Below are 20,025 nucleotides of genomic sequence, written 5' to 3'. Positions count from 1 at the left end.
CCATTCCAATTACTGAGTTTCTTTTATCTTACTCCTATAGTAGAGATAGGTAGGTAGGTAGGTAGGTAGGTAGGTAGGTAGGTAGGTAGGTAGGTAGATCGTTAGGTAGGTAAGTAGGTAGATAAGATAGGTAGGTAGGTCGATCGTTAGGTAGGTAGGTAGGTAGGTAGGTAGGTAAGATAGATAGATAGATAGATAGATAGATAGATAGATAGATAGATAGATAGATAGATAGATAGATAGATAGATAGAAGTTGTGAAGAGGATGTGAAGAGGATGTGTAGTGTCCCAGACAATCTTACGGACCCTGCTCAATCAACACTTATGTCCTATGTCCTGGATGGAAGGGAGGGAAGTGCCAATAATCTTTTCAGCCATCCTCACCACTCTCTGCACCACCTTCCTATCTGAAGCAGTGATGCTTCTAAACCAGACTGTGATGCTGTACGACAGGATGATCTCAATCGTCCCTCTGTAGAAAGTGGTAAGGATAGAGGAAGGAAGATGTGTTTTTCTCATGCGACGCAGAAAATGCAGGTGTTGCTGTAGCCGCTTCACCAGTGTATCGCTGTTGAGTAAGCTATTGTATTAAATTTGTATGTTATATTTTATTATTTGTACTGTGACTAGTTATGGGAGCATCAAGAATATAGTTTACTTTTCACCAGGGATAGGTTAGATTAAACAAATCATTCTAATGAAAGCAATGTTATATACACTGCAAAAGAGCTGCAGTGAAATTGTGTGATACTATCAAACTGGAATCAGACTTTGATTTCCCTCTGTGGATGCTGCTTTATTTTGCAGTTTGAGAAAACCAGTCGGAGGATCCGAATAACCATGATTATCACTATTTCAATTTTTTCCCCTTTCCTTTTCATCACAAAACAAAATTCTTACCCTTTCCACTGGCTGGTTTCACAGAACATTGAGCATCACATAAGTTTCTCAAAAGGACAAGGATCAGAAGAAAAACCAGAATATGCCTCTGTAAAATTTAAAAAAAAAAAAAAAGTAGGAAAGCAATAGAAATTAAATTTAGTGAGTAATTATGATGGATGTTAACAGAGGCACAACCTGTTAACCAGGTAGTTGCATTTGAACATTAGGCACTGCACATTCTTGCAAAAAAATGCAAATAAATTGAAAACCACTGGCCACAATCCTTCCCTTAGGATTTGGTTCCTCCAGCCATAGCTGCACATGAGCCTGACCTCAGGACCACTGTTCTTTCCTTCTGTGTCTTCTCAGGGGCTATCATAGAAAAACACAGGCACTCTCTTCTTTCCTTCCTTAGCGATTCTATCTATGGAACTGAACAGCAAGGGAAGATGGGATGGCTTCCTCAGAGAAAGCTGGTAAGTACTGGGTGCAAGGCCTAACCATTTCCAGTCCGTTTCTTTCCAGCCTTAATTTTGGTCCAGCACCCAGAACTCCCCACCCTGCCATCTTTTCCTCCTTACCAACATTGACTCTGTCTGGATCCTCCTGCCTTCCTATCTCTAGCACTCCTCGTGGGTTCTCTATCCTTCTACTGAGACAAAGTCCAACTCCAGGTTTACTCTATCTAGTTGGTGGAGGAAAATCTTCCATCCCATCCTTCGGAACTGTTCGTGAACACTCTACAAAACCTCAAACATTTAAAGCAATTTTCAGAAAAGGGGGACAATTTCAATTAGTTTAATTTTGAACATGATTGTTTTGTGTTATTGCCTTATCTCTACTTATTTTTGGGAGATGTCCCGGGGATCAAACCAGCGGTCAGCCTGAAAAGGGTTAAGCATTATGAAGCTTAAAAAATGTAAGCCTGAATATCATAACCAAACCTTTTGAGTTACTTCCAACAAAGTATTCTCCAATCAAGCTATTCATGAGATAGCAGCAGAAAGAAAAGAATCCAGGAGACACTCACCATAACGGAATCATCTACCTTTCATAGGTTGCTCTAAGAATCTGCAGGCACTGTTCTGCAAATTTATAGGTGGATGCAAATGTATGCACTATGTATGTACTACCTTGTGAGTAGAGTTTGACAACTGACAAATTTGCTAATTTATCCTAGTCACTGCTCAGGAGAGGCTTTTGACATAATTTCTGGAACTAAATGCTTGGCCAACTGATCATGAGAACTAATCACTGGTGTTCCTTTACAAAGTCTAGATTACTGCAGCAGTCATTCTACTTTGAGCCAAATGGGAGGGGGGGGGTCTGTATTCCGGCAATCCATCAAAGCATTATGTACAAAAGGACATACGTGACAATGTGTTTTGTTCCACTGACCTGTTACAAGGTAAAACAGGTCATATGGAATGAATGCCAAATGATCCCAGGCAGGCCCTTCATTGTTTCATGTGCAATTCATTTTTTGGGGGAAATAGTCACCACAATAAAGTGTTTTGTTTCTAGATCATTGATTCCAAAGCTCGTCAATTAAATGCAGACTGGATTCAGTGGGGGTTGCCTGGAAATCACCCGCCTATCCTGTTTGGTGAACTCCCCAATTCCTCCTGGTAAACCACCCTGTGTAAACCAGGGAGCTTTTTGCTCCAACTCCCTACATTCTGATTATTGTTAGGCAAGTCTGTAGATAATTTCTCACCAAATATCAGGGAACCACTTAGACCCATAATACATCACAGATTTTTTTAAAAAAAAACACTAACCTAGCAGAGCTTCAAAACAAAATTCAACCTAATCAGAGAACCATTTCTTCTTGATCAGAATCACAATGAGAAATTATTTTGTTTCTCACATCAATATTGGATATCCAGAGTTTCATTAAGCTAGATATAATTTTGGAAAGCTTATTGCCATAGTGAACATGATGTTCAAAGTAAAAAAAAAAAAAAACAATTAGCGTGGCAGCTACCCTTCTATGCAGTGGGATTCTTCTGCAAGCTGCTATCAGGTGTAGTGTTGAAGTCCTTATGCTTGTGTTGGATGAGTTTAATCATCCTGTCCTCAGGGATGTGTTAGATATTGCTCAGGAGTGCATGGCCTCCATCGTAATCATGGGCTTGTCCCAAGCAATCTTGAGCCCAACAAATAAAGACTGTGTCAGACCTGCCATAATTTAAAACCTCTAAATGAAAATGATCCTTGGCTCCATTTGTTGAGAAAGGAATAGTTTATTAAAGATCAAGTGTATTGCAGTAGTGCAAAGCCAGAACTAAAAATCACCCACCAAAATCCCTGAATTCTACTTTTCCCTCCCTTAACTGTCTCTCATTGCCCACCCCAGTGTAATCAATCAGGTTCAGACAAGATATTTTCTTAATGGTCCGTCCAAGTGTAGTCCGGGAAACGCTCCTCTGTTTCCAGATGGATAACCTTGAGCCAGTGTCTGGAGGAGATACAGAATTTACTTTCATTTCCTGAAACATCCCTGTTCATTCCCCGTCCAGTTTATGGCAGTCTGTCAATGCATAGCAGTGAAACACAAGCAAGCATAAGGTGGCAGTTGATAGACTGTCACATACTGGATATTACTTTTGTCTGAGAGCAGTTGAACAGCAATGAAGGGCATTCCTCTTAGTTATTTTGCTTTGCCAGATTACTTCCTGGTTCAGATGAGTTTGAGTGCCATACAGAGTCTCCAAGGAAAAAACAGAAGGACCACCTCAAGTGTCTTATGGATCTGAATATTTTCCAGGAGGTATTTAGGGGTTTCTTAGATATCTTATGGGCAGTTTCAATGAATGCCTGATTAACTGTTGGACACAGGAGGTGACTGAAGCATTTGATAAGATTACTTCTGGTCTTTCTCTTTTGGTCGATTGTGGGTGACTACCTGATTAGTGAGGAGTCTAGGATAATTGATGGACAAAGATAATTCCTGAATATATGAACAGCCAGCAAAGGAGATGAAGCAGCAATGAACAATCTGCTTTTGTATTATTGTTGCACTGGCAAACTAACGTGGGTTTAGTTTCTTTAATTTAGCTTGCATTTTGAACATAACCTTATATGAATGGAATGTTAAAGTTTTCCTTTAGTAACAAACTTGCTGTAACTAACTGCAAGATAACAACTTTCTCAAGCTGAATAACAAAAGGCTTTCTTTTTCAATTGTGCACATTAAGAAGTTTAAACTTAGCTGAAATTATATCTTTTCACAACAAATTCTATGGGACTCATGATGTCTTTTCCCATGCTAACATTTTAGTTGTTATGCTTTAAATACAATGCTCTTTTCAATTCTTATGCTTACCTATTATTGGATGTCTAATTTTTCATGATGTAATTGGGCAAATGATTTTTCCTAAACCAATCAACTTTTACTTTGAAGTACCTTTGTTGTGCAAACTATAAAAAAGGAATAAAAATCTATGTTCCAAGCTCACTCTCTCTTGTAAAACCAGAATCCTTTTTATCTTGAAAAGCTCCAGATAAATCATAAACTAAATGATCTTCTTGTCTCAATATCTAATTGGGGTCCAACATACCAAGGCACGAACCTAGAGGTACATTTGGCCATCAAAAACCCTCTCCCTTTTAAAGATCCTATAGTCCCTATTTAGGGTAGAGTTGGGGCGACTGGATGGAGCTGAGCAGTTTACTGGCTGAATGCCCTTCCTGACGCTTATGTGGAGTTGGCAGGTATTTTTTTCTTCACACACTAGGATAGAAACATCTGCCGCTACCTAGGATTGAACTCTCAAACTTCTGAATATGATGAGTGGTGAGTGTCTTCACCACTAGACCATCATGCCGCTCATTTGGCCATCAAAACCCACTATAATTTCTCCTAGAAATAAAACTGAAAAAAGCTGAAACGTTTATCTTAAGCATCTCAAAATTGCCATAAATTGGCCTCATTTATCTAAATTGATCATTTTGCTTTAGGCACAGAACTGCAATTAAGTTATTTGCAGCTAAAGCCCAAATGCAGCACTGTTATGTGGAAATTAGCCAAGGATGCATTATAACATAGCTATTCTATTAAACACAATGGTCTGGTTTCATGATCTCTAAATAAGTAGCATAACATTTTAGGAATTACAGAAACAAGTGCTAATATAGAGAAGCTTTAGCTGAATTTGGAAACCAATATGCAATATGGGAATTCTTTAAGTTTGATTTATAAATCAAATCATTGGTGAAGGATGACTCAGAACCCGAAAGAATCAAAGATAAATAGATGCACAACCTAAATGCAGTGCAATTAGAATGCAACATTGGATTTTCAAAGGAAGAATATTAAATTTATTCCAAATATTATAGAGAAAATCAGTATGTTTTATTGCTGGTGTGTATGTATGTATGAAAATCAGTATGTTTTATTGCTCCAGTTTTGATTGCTAAAATGGATAATTCTTTATAAAAATTGTTGGAAGTGTAATAAGCTGGTGGGATCACTTTTTCACACAGTATTGTGGCAATATTGTAAATCGGTTTTGGAAAATGATTCATATTTGAATGCAACAAATTTTAAAAGCTGAATTTATATATTTTTAATACCACCAGAGGTTGAAAGGGAAATTCCAAACAGCATCACACCAGACGGACCTAAAACAAGATATAAAAAGATGTAAGTAGAGATCACAATATAAATCCAGTTTATCTGAATACTAGAGCACCAGCTGCATCTGCCCGTATTATATCATAGACTGCATCCTGCCCTTCAGCTGGCCTTGTCTGGCCTGCAGGAGGTCAATTGGAAGTTAGAAAATAAAATGTAAATAAGTGCATGCAGAGGGCGGGACAAGAAGCCAGTCTGGTCTTGCTCTCCTCAGTCGCCATGTGTGCCTTCAGCTGGTTATAGAAAGCTGCTTATAAACTTAAAGAAGATATAAAAAATATGTTGAAACTCTAGAAAGAGTGCAGAGAAGAGCAACAAAGATGAGGCTACATACAAAGAAAGGTTGGAGGAACCGTCTAGTTTAATGAAAAGAAGGACTGGGGTGAGATGATAGCCCTGTTCCAATATCTAAGGGGCTGCCACAAAGAAGAGGGATTCAACGTATTCTCCAAAGCACCTGAAGGCAGAAAAAGCAGCAATGGGTGGAAACAAATCGAGAGATTCAACCTAGAACTAAGGAGAAATTTCCTATACAGTGAAAACAATTAAGCAGTGGAAAAGCTTGCCGTCAGAAGATGTGGGTGCTCCATTACTGAAAACCTTTAAGAAGAGACTGGACAGCCATTTGTCTGAAATGGAATAGGATCTTCTGCTCGAGCAGGGGGTTGGACTAGAAGACCTCCAAGGTCCCTTCCAACTCTGTTATTCTGTTAATTCTACACAGTGCTTTTTTGTAAAAAAAAAAAAAAGGGGGTGCCGGAACTCACACGTCATACAACCCGCCTTGCCTACCCTACAAGGTTCCAACCAAAAAAGGTGCCGGAATTCCGTTCTGGGCGTTCTATGACCAAAAAAAAAAAAGCCCTGATTCTACATATCTACCCACTATTTAAAGTTATCTGTCCTTTTATTGAGCAGTTTGAGTTAACAGATAATAGCTTTTCCGAGCCATTAATGGAATGGGCAGCTGATCAGGGATGAGAATGGAAAGCAGGATGGGCGATTCTACCTTCGGTTTGGGTCTTTTGGATCACCCCTGATCCCAAGAGGGAATATTGTGCAGCCGAACCATGACGCTATCACCCTGGAGAGCTCAAAGGAATATAGGAATTGAGAGGGGAGAATGCTAAGAACAATTTAGGAAATATAAGAAAACGCAATTACTCCGTTGCTTTTACCTGCCGTCGGCCAACCTCCAACTGGGGCTTGGTGGCGTTCCGGGTTTTCGCTTCGTCCGTTGCCCTTCCGCCAGTCCTGAAGTTTTCATGCCCAGCTCCGGCGGACTGGCGGAAGCCTCTAGAACGCCGCATCCGATTCCAGCCGAAAGCTCTTAGGGTGCGTCGGGGAAGGGGGGGGGAGGGAAACCGCTTTAGGGAGCTTCCGAGACGCAGATCACGTGAGTGGCGTCAGCTGACGGACGCCATTGCCGCGGCTTTTGAGAGGGCGCTTGATCAGTGTCGGGATGTCTTCTGCCGCCTCGTCCTCCTCCGATGACACGGAGGCTTCCTCCGGAGCCGAAGCGACCAAGGCGGCGGCGGCAGCGGCGGCGCTGCTGCTTTGGGAGCGCGCTTGGTCCCTCGAAGAGATTCGCTCCAGGAGCCAGTCATGGTCCCTGGCGGCCGACGCTGGGGTGAGGACAGGCGGCGGCGGCGGGGGGGAGCCCCGGGGAGCCCCGTGAACCTAGGCAGAGGTCTGCTTTCAGGGCCGTGGAAGGAGCCGGTTCTTCCCTTCGGGAGCCATCAGTTGGGCTGCCATTCGCTTCCTATGGTGGTTGTCAATGGCAACTTAGCCATGAAACGCAACTCCTCCTCCTCCCACCAATTTGTAAGACGCGGCTTGACAGATGCATTTAGCTCTTTAGCCTATGCTGAATCTTAATCAGTGGAGTGGGGTTTTTTTTCCCATACGGAGGCGAAGGACAACATCAGATGTGTGTTTGAATTAATAATCAGAATAATAATCAGAATAGAACTGGAAGGGACCTTGGAGGTCTTCTAGTCCAGCCCCCTGCTCAAGCAGGAGACCCTATATCATTTCAAACAGGTGGCTGTCCTGTTTTTTAATTATTAACCATTTATGGAATTCTGCAGTTGAAAAGGGTCACATAGAATTGATTTTTTTTTTAAAAAAATACTCTGTTTCTCTTCAAGTATTGTGTCAACCGAAAATGAATAGGGAAAATGGCTACAGAGTATTGTGCTTAATTGTGAAAGTATAATCATACCTCCAAAAATAAGAGTTTTGGTGATAAAGAGTTGTCTTTCACTTATGCAAGGAAAAAAAAAACCTGAAATGGTTTGTTGGAAATTTGTGATCATAGATATAATTATGAAAACGTACATCTATTATTCATAATACACAATTGGTAACTAGAACTGTATAATTTTACAGTCATATTCTGCAGTACCTCTTTTCCGTTTGAAAGCACCCATAGCCTTTCCTACCTTTGGTAATAAATTAATCAAAGAAACACAATATATATTTTTCTGAAAAAGTATTTTTGGGACTTAACATTGTTGCAAGTTTTATACTAACTCACCAGGGTTTTCTCTTAAAACAGCAGGAATTTTACAGAGAGTCCCCGTTATTAGTCATTGATTCACCTCTTCATTTTATGTTATAACTTTCTGGAAATGCTTCCAAAGGTTTCTTAAAAAAAATAGGTTTGATGTTTCATATCTTTTCAGACTTAACATGGCAGTACTTTTACAGCCCTGCCCACCCTCCATCTCTCTCTCTCTCTTCCTCCCTCCCTCCCTCCATCCACAGTGTGATTTAAATTCTATACAAACATATTTTTGGCAGCTTTTGCAGTTTCTGCAAGAATTCTCCCAGCAAACAATCTCCAGGACCCATGAAATAAAGAAGCAGATGGACAGACTGATTCATGAAACTAAAAGTATAGATTGCCGCCTACATAATGTCTTCAATGGTTTCCTCATGCTTTCAAATATGCAGTTCATTGAAAACGTATGTTGCTTTTTTATATATATTATGTTATAAATAGAGAAAGATTAATGTCAGATTTCAGCTCTGATAAAAGGTGATCTGAAAGAAGTTGCAGTTTAACATGTTATTTGTTTATTTAAAATAGTTATTTATCATACAAAGCATCTTTAATTATTGCAAAACTTTTTATACAATTTAAAATACCTGCATATCAAAATAATAGAAAACTTGAAGTTTTAAACAAACCAGTTTATGATTAATGGAGCATTATTATTGTGAGAAGTAAAATACCAGATTGGATGTTTTCAGTCAGCACATTGGAACTCTATCCATCTGCCTTCTAAGGTTATTCCCACAGACCATTACTCCAGGGCATGACTGACCATCTGAATGGCCCCTTGTTTTAAGAAAGGGTGTAACTATCATGCTAGATGAACTTATGAAAGGACTTCCTGACCAATTCTAACACCTGCACACTGACCATGAAAGTAGTGTAACCTGTCTCATACATGCGTATGCATTCAATCAAATGAACATGTTCTAGTAATTGGGTGTGAACTTCAGCACAGTAGTGCAAAAACACACATCATCAATATTACTTCTAGCACTCCACTTGTTTTTCTGTTGAAAATGATACATGTTAAATTCAATTTCCTGACAGAAATCTTTATTTTTAAAAAAATACAAACTTATCTTCTTGACTTCCAAGTAGTAACATATTGAATGACAAAAGTATTTATTTATTAGGTTTATTTCCCACCTTTATTTTGCGCAACTCAAGACAGTATACATAATGCTCCTCCTATTTTCCCCATCACAACAACCTGTGGAGGAAGTTGGGCTGAGAGACAGGGTGATTGGTCCAAAATAATCTGTCAGCTTCCCTGCCTGAGAGAAGACTAGAACTCAGTCACTCGGTTTCTAATCTAGCACCTTAACTACTAACTAAACTGGCTCTGTTTAAAAAAAATAAATAGCTGATTTTCTTTCTGTATTGAATGGTCTCCTGCTGGCCAGACTATCACCTCCGTGCTTCATGTGTTTATCCACGAATGCAAAGAGCCTCAGAGTCAGGGCACCTTGTTTGACCCTACTGGTAAGGGATTACAGCCCAGCAAAATACTGGGCTGTAATCCCTTATGCATAAATACATGGCCATGGCAGTGGGATTGAAGGATTTTGAGGAGTCACAGTAGAAATGACAGATGAATCCCACTCAAACTCAGATGTACATAAACTAACGAGTTTGTCAACATGAACTTCACTTAGTTGGTTGCTCAGGATTTCATAGTAAGAGCCAGGAATATTACATACATCTCATCCAATGTGTGTCATAAGCTAGGGACTGATAAAAGCTTGACTTGCTCCACTATCCATTACTGGTTTCGAGTATGATCAAAGTGACTTGGTGTTTTAGGAAAAGTGTTTACCTCACATCATTAGTTGTATCTGGTTAGTGAACAGGCTATAACAAGTAATTTGGAGAGTGAAATAAAGGAGTTATCTTTGGTCACCGACCATTGGCAGGTTGGACCTCCCAAAGGGCTGGCCAGACCTGGGCTAGATTTCCTCAAAATTTAAGGATGTCACTTTCCTCCTATTTCTCTGGCAAATGAATAACATGTGTAATACATATTAAATATTAATTAAAATTATTTATTTATAAACACTTGAAGATGAAGTTAGGAATTTTGTGTTCAAATATTTGTTTAAATTATTTTGTTTATATTTATAGAGAGTTTATGATGATGAAATGGATGAACTCATATCCAAAACGGAAGGAGGAGACAAATTAGAACAGGCAAGTTTAATATATAGAAATAATGTCCCATTGAGTAAAATCCAATATGTATACCATGCTATAAGGGAACGATAGAAAGGATACAAACAAGCAGAAGCACGCACTTCAATCAGAATGTTGCCATTTGTCATTGTGAATGTAACCAATATTTATATATAATATAAATGTAAATAGTATAAATATAAATTATATTTTATAAAATAAATATAAAAATATAATATAAAAACCAGTTGACCTGAGGTCTAAATTGGGAGTTCCACGCTGAAGGTGGCTGCTGGGTTGATGGCAGATGCCCCACTCCCTTGTTCTCTGTACCTGTCCATTTCTTTTTTGATAATCATATAGTTATATTTCTTGTATTCTCTTTCATTGTTTATTTTATTGTTCTGTATCTTACTTCACACTATTTTCATTTCTTCCTTTTTATTGTTGCAAGCTGCCTAGTGTAGCCTCATAGTGAGATGGGCGGCAAATAAATTTAACAAATAATATCAAATGTCCACATCTACCTATCTCATGTCCTTGGGAAGGACTTGATAGGTGGAAAAACTGGCAAATCCAATCTGGCTGATTGCAACGCACCATTAATTGCCAGACAGGTTCAGTCATATAGACATCCTCAAGGGAGTGGAGTATGTGCTGAATCATGCACAAAGTGAGATTACCAGAAATCCTCTCTTCTGGAGATTGAAAAATGGTTGTTTTAATCTATGGGCAAAACATCAAAAAAAGTCACTGGACCAAGGCTGGAAAAAAGTGACTTCACTCCCCACAACCTCTGCTTTGTTTGAAGAGTTTCTGTTTTTACAAAAATAGGTAATGCATTTAAGTGCACTAGGATCCTCATTAGTTTCTGTGTTGTACTGAAGTCTACATTTTCTCTCCACAAGTTAAGGAATTGTTTATAACTCCAACATTTTACACATTGTGATGTGCTCAAAGATGCACCCTTTTATTCTGTGGAATATTCTTGCTCTTTAATATTTTGCACTTTTACCTTGTGATCTATAATATTCTGGGCAGAGTGTATATACACTGTAATTTTGTAGTCTACTCAGATCATTGAGTAGAATTTTTTCAGGATTTTTTTTTTGTTTATTTAAGTTACCAATCATTTGAACAGTTTTGCAAGTTGTCTTCTCGTACACTGAACGTTTGTGTTTTTTAATTTAAAATTAAAAAGAGATTTTATATTTTACATTTTCTTTTAATATTTTTTTGTTTATTAGATTGGTTTGTCTACCAAGGAAAGGAAAAAGGAGTGAATTCTCTAATTGTGTTTCTTTATGCTATAGAGCCAGAACGTAGCATTTTCTTGTTTTGTATTTTGACTTTTTAATCACCAGAAAAATAGGATGGGTTGTGTGAGTCCTATCTCTTCCTGTTCCTTTCCTGGGAATAGGAAGTAGAAGACTGGCGAGGCGCTCCCTGGAAAGTATGTGATGGTACAAGAGTTATTAAACTGCTGTCTTAAAATAGGAGGCCTTATCGAGATATGAAAATCCAGAGAGCTTCTAGGAGGGGGGAGAGATTTGCCTATCGGCTCAATCTTTTCACATCTTTGTAGAGGTAGTATTAATTAAATACTAGTTAGCTGGATAATTCTTTTTAGCAGAGAGGCTACAAAACTTACTTTTATTTCCAGCTTCTGAATTTAACGGGGTAGCTAGTTAAGTGTTAGGGGACTAACCTATTTGCCTTTGGGGAATAGTAAACTTTAGGTGGTGGATTGAAGACTGGGACACTGCAACTGTCATAAATACATGCTGGTTGCCAGCGACTGAATTTTGATCATGTGACTATGGGGATGCTGCAGTGGTCATGTGAATAACAGTCATAACCGTCACTTATTTTGGTGCCCTTGTAACTTTGAATAGTCACTAAATGAATGGTTGTAAATCGAGGACTATATTCTACCCTCATTTCCCTATCTTTTCTAACAAGCTAGTTAGGAATTTGATTTTGTGTCTTAATTTGTAACATTTATGTTAAGATTTATTGAGTTTTGTGAAGTTAATCATCTCACCTCCATATTTTGTAAATAAGTTTTATTGCAAGTAATTTCACAGTGATGACCGAAAACTATAACTCCCTCCACTGTATGTGAAAAATATGGGATCTGTATATTTTGATTTTGTAGGAGAAAACCCGTGAACAGAAAGAAGCTGATTTGATTCCCAAGATTCAGGAAGCCATCAATTTTGGGCTGCAGGTATTAGACAGTGCCTTTGAACAACTGGACATCAAAGCAGGGAACTCAGACTCTGAAGAAGAAACCAATGAAAGGCTGGAACTAATACTGGAGCCTAAGGTAATGGAACTTGGTATTTCTGGTCACTTCAGTTTCACTGGCTTGACTTACTCAGTAGTAAAAGCTATTTAATGACCTCGGGCTAATCATGATCTCTTGATACATTGAAGCAACATGAGGAGACTCCTGCTTAAACTGGCTTGTATCAGTTGGTCAGAAAGGTTTATATACTCTTGGATCTTATTTAAAAAAATAGAATGGGATTACACTCCATCTTCATTCTGCGACAATTTAATTTCATTTATGTATTCACATTTTTGAACCATCCATCTCCCTCAGAGAGGGACTCTAAATCTGTGATGTATTTAAACCAAGTTACCTTATTCAATCAGTGCAGATCAATTTGTTAATGTATTACTCAGGTAGGCACAATCATTAATAAAACTGTATGCTCATATGGTACTTTGCTAGTATGTCCCTGGTCCGCTTTCCTTTGTTTGTTTTCCAACAATTGTATTTGTAGACTACTCCCTCCCATTTTTATAAATTAATGAAAACTACCTCTCAGGGTTGTTCGGAAAATCATACTTTCTTTGCTTGTAAGAGCTAAACTATAGGTAGTCCTCAACTTATTACCATTTACTTAACAATGGCCTCCCAAAAACTGTTGTGACCTAAATTCAAACTATTGTCCTGCCTCCACAGTCACATGATCACAATTTGGGATATTTTTTTGGCAGTGTTAAACTCCTCCCTTGTAGCAGACATAGCATCCCTTTTTGTTTGTAGTCTGTACAGTTCCCCAAAAGAACAACCCATAGGCTCCCTTCCGTCCAATTCCTAACACTATTAAATGAACTATTTATAAAGGTAGATGGGGGGGGGTAAGTTTCAAACTATTTTTCTCCAATTTTATTGTCCTGTGATTAGCCATCAAAGAGTACAGTTGTGCAGATTGTTATATTTTGAAGTTTAATCTTTTAAAAGTGTTTTAAATTTAATTTTTTTACAGGACCTTTATGTTGATCGACCTTTGCCATACTTAATTGGCTCCCAGCTGTTTATGGAACAAGATGATGTTGGGCTTGGTGATCCTTCCAGTGAAGGTAGGTGAAAGAATTAGTAATAATTAGTAATAAGTCCAGCGTGCCTGGCTGAGGAATTCTGGGAGTTGAAATCTGCAAGTCATAAAAGGGCCAAGTTTGAAGACCCCAGATATAGAATGTGGGGGAGTTATAATTTCCAGAAATAAAAATAAACATATCTGATAATAAAGGCAAGACACAAGTAAATAAAAAATAACTAAATTCCTCAAATAGAGAAAGGCATTTGGGATATAGGTAGTCTCTGACTTGCAACCATTCATTTAGTAACTGTTCAAAGTTACAGTGACATTGAAAAAAAGTGAGTTACGACTGTTTTTCATACTTCATGACCATTGTAATATCCCCATAATCACGTGATCAAAAGTTGGACGCTTTGCAACTGGCATGTATTTATGACAGTTGCAGTGTCCCGGGGTTTTGCAGCCACCTTTTGTGACCTGACCAGCAAGTCGATGGAGAAACTAGATTCACTTAAGAACCGTGTTACTAGCATAACAACTGACAGTGATTCACTTAAAATTATGGCAAGAGAGACTTTAAAATGGGGCAAAACTCAACTGTCTCGCTGAGCAACAGAAGTGTTGGTTTCAATTGTGGCTGTAAAGTTGAGGACTCTCTGTATCACCAGTTAAAGAAACAACACACAAATCTTGTCTTTTCCCTTCATCTATGGAACAAAAGGTTCGGTGGATGGTGACCATGGAAGCCTAATAGACAGTGAAGGAAAAGAAGAAGAGGTGAGTAGACTTATGACCTCTGGATGAATTTTAGAACAGCTTCTAAATATAAACTACTAGGGTTCTGGGAAGTTTAGATGTTTATCAGTTTACTCTATTGGTGAGAATATTTTTAATTAAATTAAATATAAATTAAGTACTTATTATCCCTAGCATATATGAAAACAATTCAGATAGTGTTTCAGAAGAATTGCCATCTAAAGAGCTGTTGCATAGAAGTCCAAGACAGTGTTGACACATGCTGTCAAGTTGAGTGCCACTTTTCTTTGCTTTTTTTTTTACTTTTCAGGAACTGGAAGAATTTGGGACTATAAGTGATGAAGATCAGAAACAGGTAAGAAATGCATTTTGTCAGGTTTCGGTTCTCTCCAAATTACCATTAGGTTGAGAAAATATTGATAAGATGCTGGTGACAAAAACAAGGTTTCCTCCCTTATTTAAGTGTAAGAATCTATCTTAAGTGGTCCTGTACCCCGTACTGGATAGAGGAGATAAGTGTAAGGTGCATTTCTTTTTTCCCACCTCAATCTGTCTCCAGACTGTTTTATTTCTAGGCAGCCAGATTGAAAATTATGGTCTGCTGAGGTCATTTCAACAGTTGTTTTTAATCCGTTACTGTTGTCTCTCCATTCTTTCCCTGAAGCCATATTCAAAATGTCTAAGTCTGCTTTGCTGTGTAACGTGCTTCTTAAATTTGGCTGAATGTCCAATGGACATTTAGTTGAACTAGGACTAAAAAGCTGAGAATTTCTGGATTATATGTAGATAAAAGTTAAGTTGTGGTGACAAGATTTTTTTGATTTGTAACTTTATAAGAAGGTGAAAAGTTATTACAGGTAGTCTTCAAGGTATGACAGGTCACTTCAAAGTTACGACAGATGCCCCCAAATTACAACCCTGTTTCAAAGTTACAGTGGCTGCAGCACGCCCCCCTCCCCTCCCATTCTGCCCTGGCGAGGCCTACTCCCTATGCTTCCTGGGAAGTAGCAGCCATTTTCAGCCCTCTGACAATTTCTTGCAGAAATGGCAGCTACTTTTAGAACTTTCTGCCCTGATCAGCTGGCCATTGGGGGATTACAAACCCTCTCCTGGCTTTGTTAGTCTTTGAGGAGGTGGCAGCTTCAGGACAAGCTACTCAAAACTTTGCCCTTATTTTAACCTTCTCCTTCCCCCAGAAAGTCACATTTCTTCAGTTAACAAAAAAAGCTGGGAGGGATAGACTTGTTGATCTTTCTTATCCACCAGCCCCCATTTGGGTGCTAAAACTAAACTCTCCGCCTCTGCCCTCCAATCTCTTTTAAAAGCCTCATTTGCTGCATACCTAGAAAGCGGGTGACAAAAGCTGTAAATGACTTGCTTTGACTCCAGACTGGAGAGTAAGAGAAAAGGAAGCAAGGAAGCAAAGCAAATTTTTCTGTAGCTTTTTGCCTCGAGGATCTGAAGAAAAAGCTCACAAGTATAAGTAGCCAAGGCACAAACGTGCAGCAAACAACCATGGCAGGAGCTGGGTCTTAAAGGGAGTCATAAAGGCAGAAAAGAGCTTTCCAAAGGCTTCCAAACTCTTTGTTGCCTACCCGAATCCCTTTAGGATCCAGCTTTGCTGTACATTTCTGCTTTAGCTGCTTTAGCTTGTGGGCTTTTCCTTCCGGTTCAGAACACTACAGAAAGATTTACTTTGCTTGCTTAATTTCCTTTGTATCATAAGTACCTATGAAGTCCAATAGCCACGCCAGCTCCTTCTATAATTGATGGTCTGCCATTTGGAAATTATATCCTTTCTGTTATGATAGGCAGTTTGTTTGATAATCTAATTTGAAGTTTGGAAATGTATGTCCACCTCTTTTAGCATCATTTTTCGAGATGGAATGCTTGTTATCTCAATACTTTTTGCCGTTATTTTTCTGCCTCAATGCAACCTTCCAGCAGTTTTATCCATTTTTTTATCTGTTCTTTGCAACTTCCTGACTTTGATATTATCATTTGCATTTTTACTAGAGATAGAAAATAGAATCCATGTAGCTTAGTGATGAAATAAGAATTTGATTCTAAGCATTATTGCTGACGGTGTTTTGAAGAGACTTTCGGGATAATAAGCAGAAGCATTCAATAAGAAGGCAAAGCAATATGTTCTGGATATTCTTTCACAAACAAAGGAAGACATTAAGTCAAAAGCTGGCTATTTCACTGTAGGAAATTTTTTTCTCAATTGCAGGGAAACATACATTATTTATTTTTTTCCAGAGAACAGTACTAATGAGTGATGAAGATGAAGATCTTTTTGGTGATGATGAAAAAGAGGAAGAGGGTGACCTAGAAGAAAATACAACATTGGTAAGAAATTGCTGCTCAACAGCATCACCAGTTTTATGAGAAAGTGTTTATAAAGCATATCAGTAAAATACTTAAAGCATAGATTATAGCACTGAAAAATACAAAGCATTCCTGTGATGAGTGAAATGGTTGTTTATAAAATACTTGCTCCAGTAGTATTATATTGTACCAACTTTGGTAATACCCCAGATATTTTAGGATTTCCTCCTTTTGCCAATTCTACACCTGCTGTTCTTTCTTTCTCCTATGACCATTATGTTGTATAATCTTCTTAGCAAAGCATAATACAAAAAATACATTGCTTATTTGAGGGTCAGCATGAGTACAGGGATAGGCAAAGAGCTAGTTCATTACATTTTTCCATATTTGTGCCGTTGGTATCAAAACTGTCCTGGGCAGAGCAGAAAAACAAAACATAAAACATAATACACAAATCAGTTAAAAGAATAAAGTCTGGTCCTCTGTGAAAATGCCTTACCAATATGATTCATATACTTATACTAGGGTCCATTAGCATCTCCAGTCCTTGGGAAAAGCCAAGTCTTCATGGCCTTCCAGAAGGCCAGCAAGATTGGGGCTACCTGAATTTCAAAGGAGGCTATCCATAATGCAGGTACAATGACAAAGAAGGTGCTCTACTTAGAATACCAGGTGGCATGACTTCACAGAACCTGAAGAACTGCTGGATCTCTTCAGACAAACAGAAAGTGCTGGGTATTACAAGCAACTAGGGCTGATGCCATATAACGTTTTAAAGATGACAACCAGAAATTGAATTGTATCCAGAAGTTTACTAGAAGCCAGTAAGTTCACAAAACAATGTTACATGTACTGGGTACGCTTAATACTGCATGTATCTACTATATTCTAGACCAGCTGAACTTCCACATTTTCAGGGGCAGAACCACAGAATGCAAGCAGGAGATGATTAGTACATGAATGACTGTAAGTAGTGTCTCTCTTTAGGAAGGGAACTAGAAGGTCAGTTATACTGGACTTAATTCTTATTAACAAAGATGAAATGATAGAGGAGGTTGAAATTGCAGGAATTTTGGGGGAGAGTGATCATATTATATTGGAATTCAATATAATGCAGAAACAAGCAATAAAACAAAATCAAACTAGTGTCTTAGAATTTAAAACAGCTGATTTCAACAAACATAGAGAGAGCTTGGGAAGGATTCCATGGATGAAAATCTTAAAGGAGAAAACAACTCAAGAAGCTTGAGAAACTGAAAAATGTGATTATAAAAGCCCATTCCACCACAGTGCCACTGGAAAAGAACAAGAAATCCAAGAAGAAACTAGCATGCATAAAGAACTCTCTGATAAACTGAAAAACAAAGAGGATAAGTATAAAAAATGGAAAGACGGACACATAAAGCAAATACCAGCATATAGCCCAAATCTGCAAATATGAAGTTAGGAAAGGTTCGGAATCAATTAAGACTTGAAACAAATGTAAAAAATAATTAAAAAATATCTTCCAGCATGTAAAAAAACAAGAAAAAAGTCAAGGAAACAATTGGTCCACTAAGGAGAGGAGATGACAAGGAAGTGACGGGCAGTAGGAGAAAGCAGAGCTGCTTAATTCATTCTTTGCATCTGTCTTCACTCAAAAGGAAAAAATAGCCCAGCCTACCAAAAACAGAACCATAAAAACAGACTAGGATTACAAATGAAAATACACAAGAGAATGTTAAAAGAACACCTGACCACCCTAGACAAGTTAAAATCACCAGGACCAGAAGAATTATATCCCAGAGGTTTGAAGGAGCTGGCAGATGTGATCTCTGAACCATTGAACTATATCTTTCAAAGATCCTGGAGCACCATGGAATTACCAGAGGACTGGAAAAGAGTTGATGTGGTTCTCATCTTCAAAAAAGGGGAAATGGATGGAGGAAACTACAGACCAATCAGCCTAACATCAGTACTTGAGAAGATCCTGGAAAAGATAACCAAGCAACAGATCTGCGAACACCTAGAAGCAAGCAAAGTTATAACTAAAAGCCAACTGTCAAAAACAAAGATCATGCCAAACAAATGTTATGCTTTGACAAAGTGACTAAATTAGTGGACCAGAGAAATGCTGTGGACATAGTATATTTGGAGTTCAGTAAAGCATTTGACAAAGTAGACCACAACCTTCTTCTTAGTAAGGTAGAAAAATGTGAGATAGACCGCATCACCACCAGATGGATTTGTAACTGGCTGACAAACCACACTCAACATATAGTCCTTAATGGAACTATATCTACATGGAAGGAAGGAAGCAGTGTTGTACCCCAAGGCCCAGTGTTTTTCAATATCTTCATAAATGATTTAGATGAAGGAATAGAGGGGAAACTCATCAAATTTGTAGACGACAAGCTGGCAGGAATAGCCAACACCCCAGAAGATAGACTCAACATCCAGAAAGATCTCGAAAGTCTTGAACACTGGGCCCTATCTAACAAAATGAAATTCAATTTTGAAAAATGTTAAGACTTTAGACTTAGGCAAGAAAAACCAAATGTACAGGTATAGAATAGGTGGAACCTGGCTAAACAACAGTAATTGCAAGAGGGATCTAGGAGTCCTAGTAGACAACCACTTAAATATAAGCCAGCAGTGTGCTTCAGCCACCAAAAAATGCCAATGCAATCCTAGGCTGTATTAACAGAGGGATAATGTCAAGATCACGTGAAGTGTTAGTACCGCTTTATAAAACTTTGGTAAGGCCATACTTGGAATACTGCATCCTGGACCCATCTCACAATTCCTTCCATGTGCTCCTATTAGTTTGAAAGTCGTGTTTTCCCCTCTAACATTTCCTAGCCTATAATATGTCTGGCTTGAAGTAATTTATGAAGAAACTTCTTTAAAAAAAATAACAGCGTGTCTCATCTCCCTCCAACCCATTTCTACTTCCCTGTTTGGAACTCAAAAGAAAAGACCCACGTCGTTTACTGATGAGCTTGCAGCTCGAATCAAAAGGGAAGAGCTAAGTAAAGAACAGGAAGAACAATTACGTAAGCAATTCCACGTATCTTTTTTTCTTTTGCTTCATAAAGTATGACAGAAAATGTTATTCTAATAATATTTTTAAAACAATCTTTATTTCCAGTAAATTGTTATACTACAATCTAGCTTTTTTATGTATTTTCATTAATGCTCAAAGGAAGATATTCACTGGTATGAAAGAGAATTATTTAAATATATACTATAATACATACTATACTTTATAATATATACTAGATCAAGAAATTACTTATTTAAATAAACCATTTCTGTTATGAAAACTAATCTTTGTTTAAAGTTAAATGTAATTTTTTGTTAAAAGTATA

The 20,025-nt window shown here is 38.1% G+C and overlaps 1 protein-coding gene and 1 long non-coding RNA gene across 10 annotated transcripts in view; one reads left to right on the top strand and one right to left on the bottom strand.

The window, feature by feature from the left end:
- Positions 1 to 5,428: 5,428 nt before the first annotated feature.
- On the bottom strand, positions 5,429 to 6,866 carry LOC120305605. Its single transcript, XR_005556073.1, has 2 exons — positions 6,700 to 6,866; positions 5,429 to 5,508 (listed from the first exon to the last, which is right to left on the bottom strand). It is a non-coding gene; the product is annotated as an uncharacterized LOC120305605 (long non-coding RNA).
- Positions 6,867 to 6,887: 21 nt separating this feature from the next.
- WASHC2C (WASH complex subunit 2C) overlaps positions 6,888 to 20,025 on the top strand; it is a 46,606-nt gene continuing 33,468 nt past the window's right edge. For 8 of the 9 annotated variants that reach the window (XM_039337709.1, XM_039337714.1, XM_039337713.1 and 5 more), the window contains exons 1-9: positions 6,984 to 7,151; positions 8,327 to 8,491; positions 10,206 to 10,271; positions 12,412 to 12,582; positions 13,535 to 13,628; positions 14,310 to 14,365; positions 14,655 to 14,699; positions 16,607 to 16,696; positions 19,629 to 19,710. In XM_039337709.1, coding sequence (XP_039193643.1) covers positions 6,984 to 7,151; positions 8,327 to 8,491; positions 10,206 to 10,271; positions 12,412 to 12,582; positions 13,535 to 13,628; positions 14,310 to 14,365; positions 14,655 to 14,699; positions 16,607 to 16,696; positions 19,629 to 19,710 — 937 coding nt within the window. Of the gene's footprint in view, positions 7,152 to 8,326; positions 8,492 to 10,205; positions 10,272 to 12,411; positions 12,583 to 13,534; positions 13,629 to 14,309; positions 14,366 to 14,654; positions 14,700 to 16,606; positions 16,697 to 19,628; positions 19,711 to 20,025 lie in introns of all 9 variants that reach the window. The other variant, XM_039337706.1, reaches the window with a different exon arrangement.

The sequence above is a fragment of the Crotalus tigris genome, unplaced genomic scaffold, assembly GCF_016545835.1.
Source record: "Crotalus tigris isolate CLP2741 ecotype Arizona unplaced genomic scaffold, ASM1654583v1 scf7180000017685.4511686, whole genome shotgun sequence".
Classification (NCBI taxonomy): Eukaryota; Metazoa; Chordata; class Lepidosauria; order Squamata; family Viperidae; genus Crotalus; species Crotalus tigris.
Note: the sequence above shows the minus strand (reverse complement) of the source record. Positions and strands in the feature narration are given on the sequence as shown.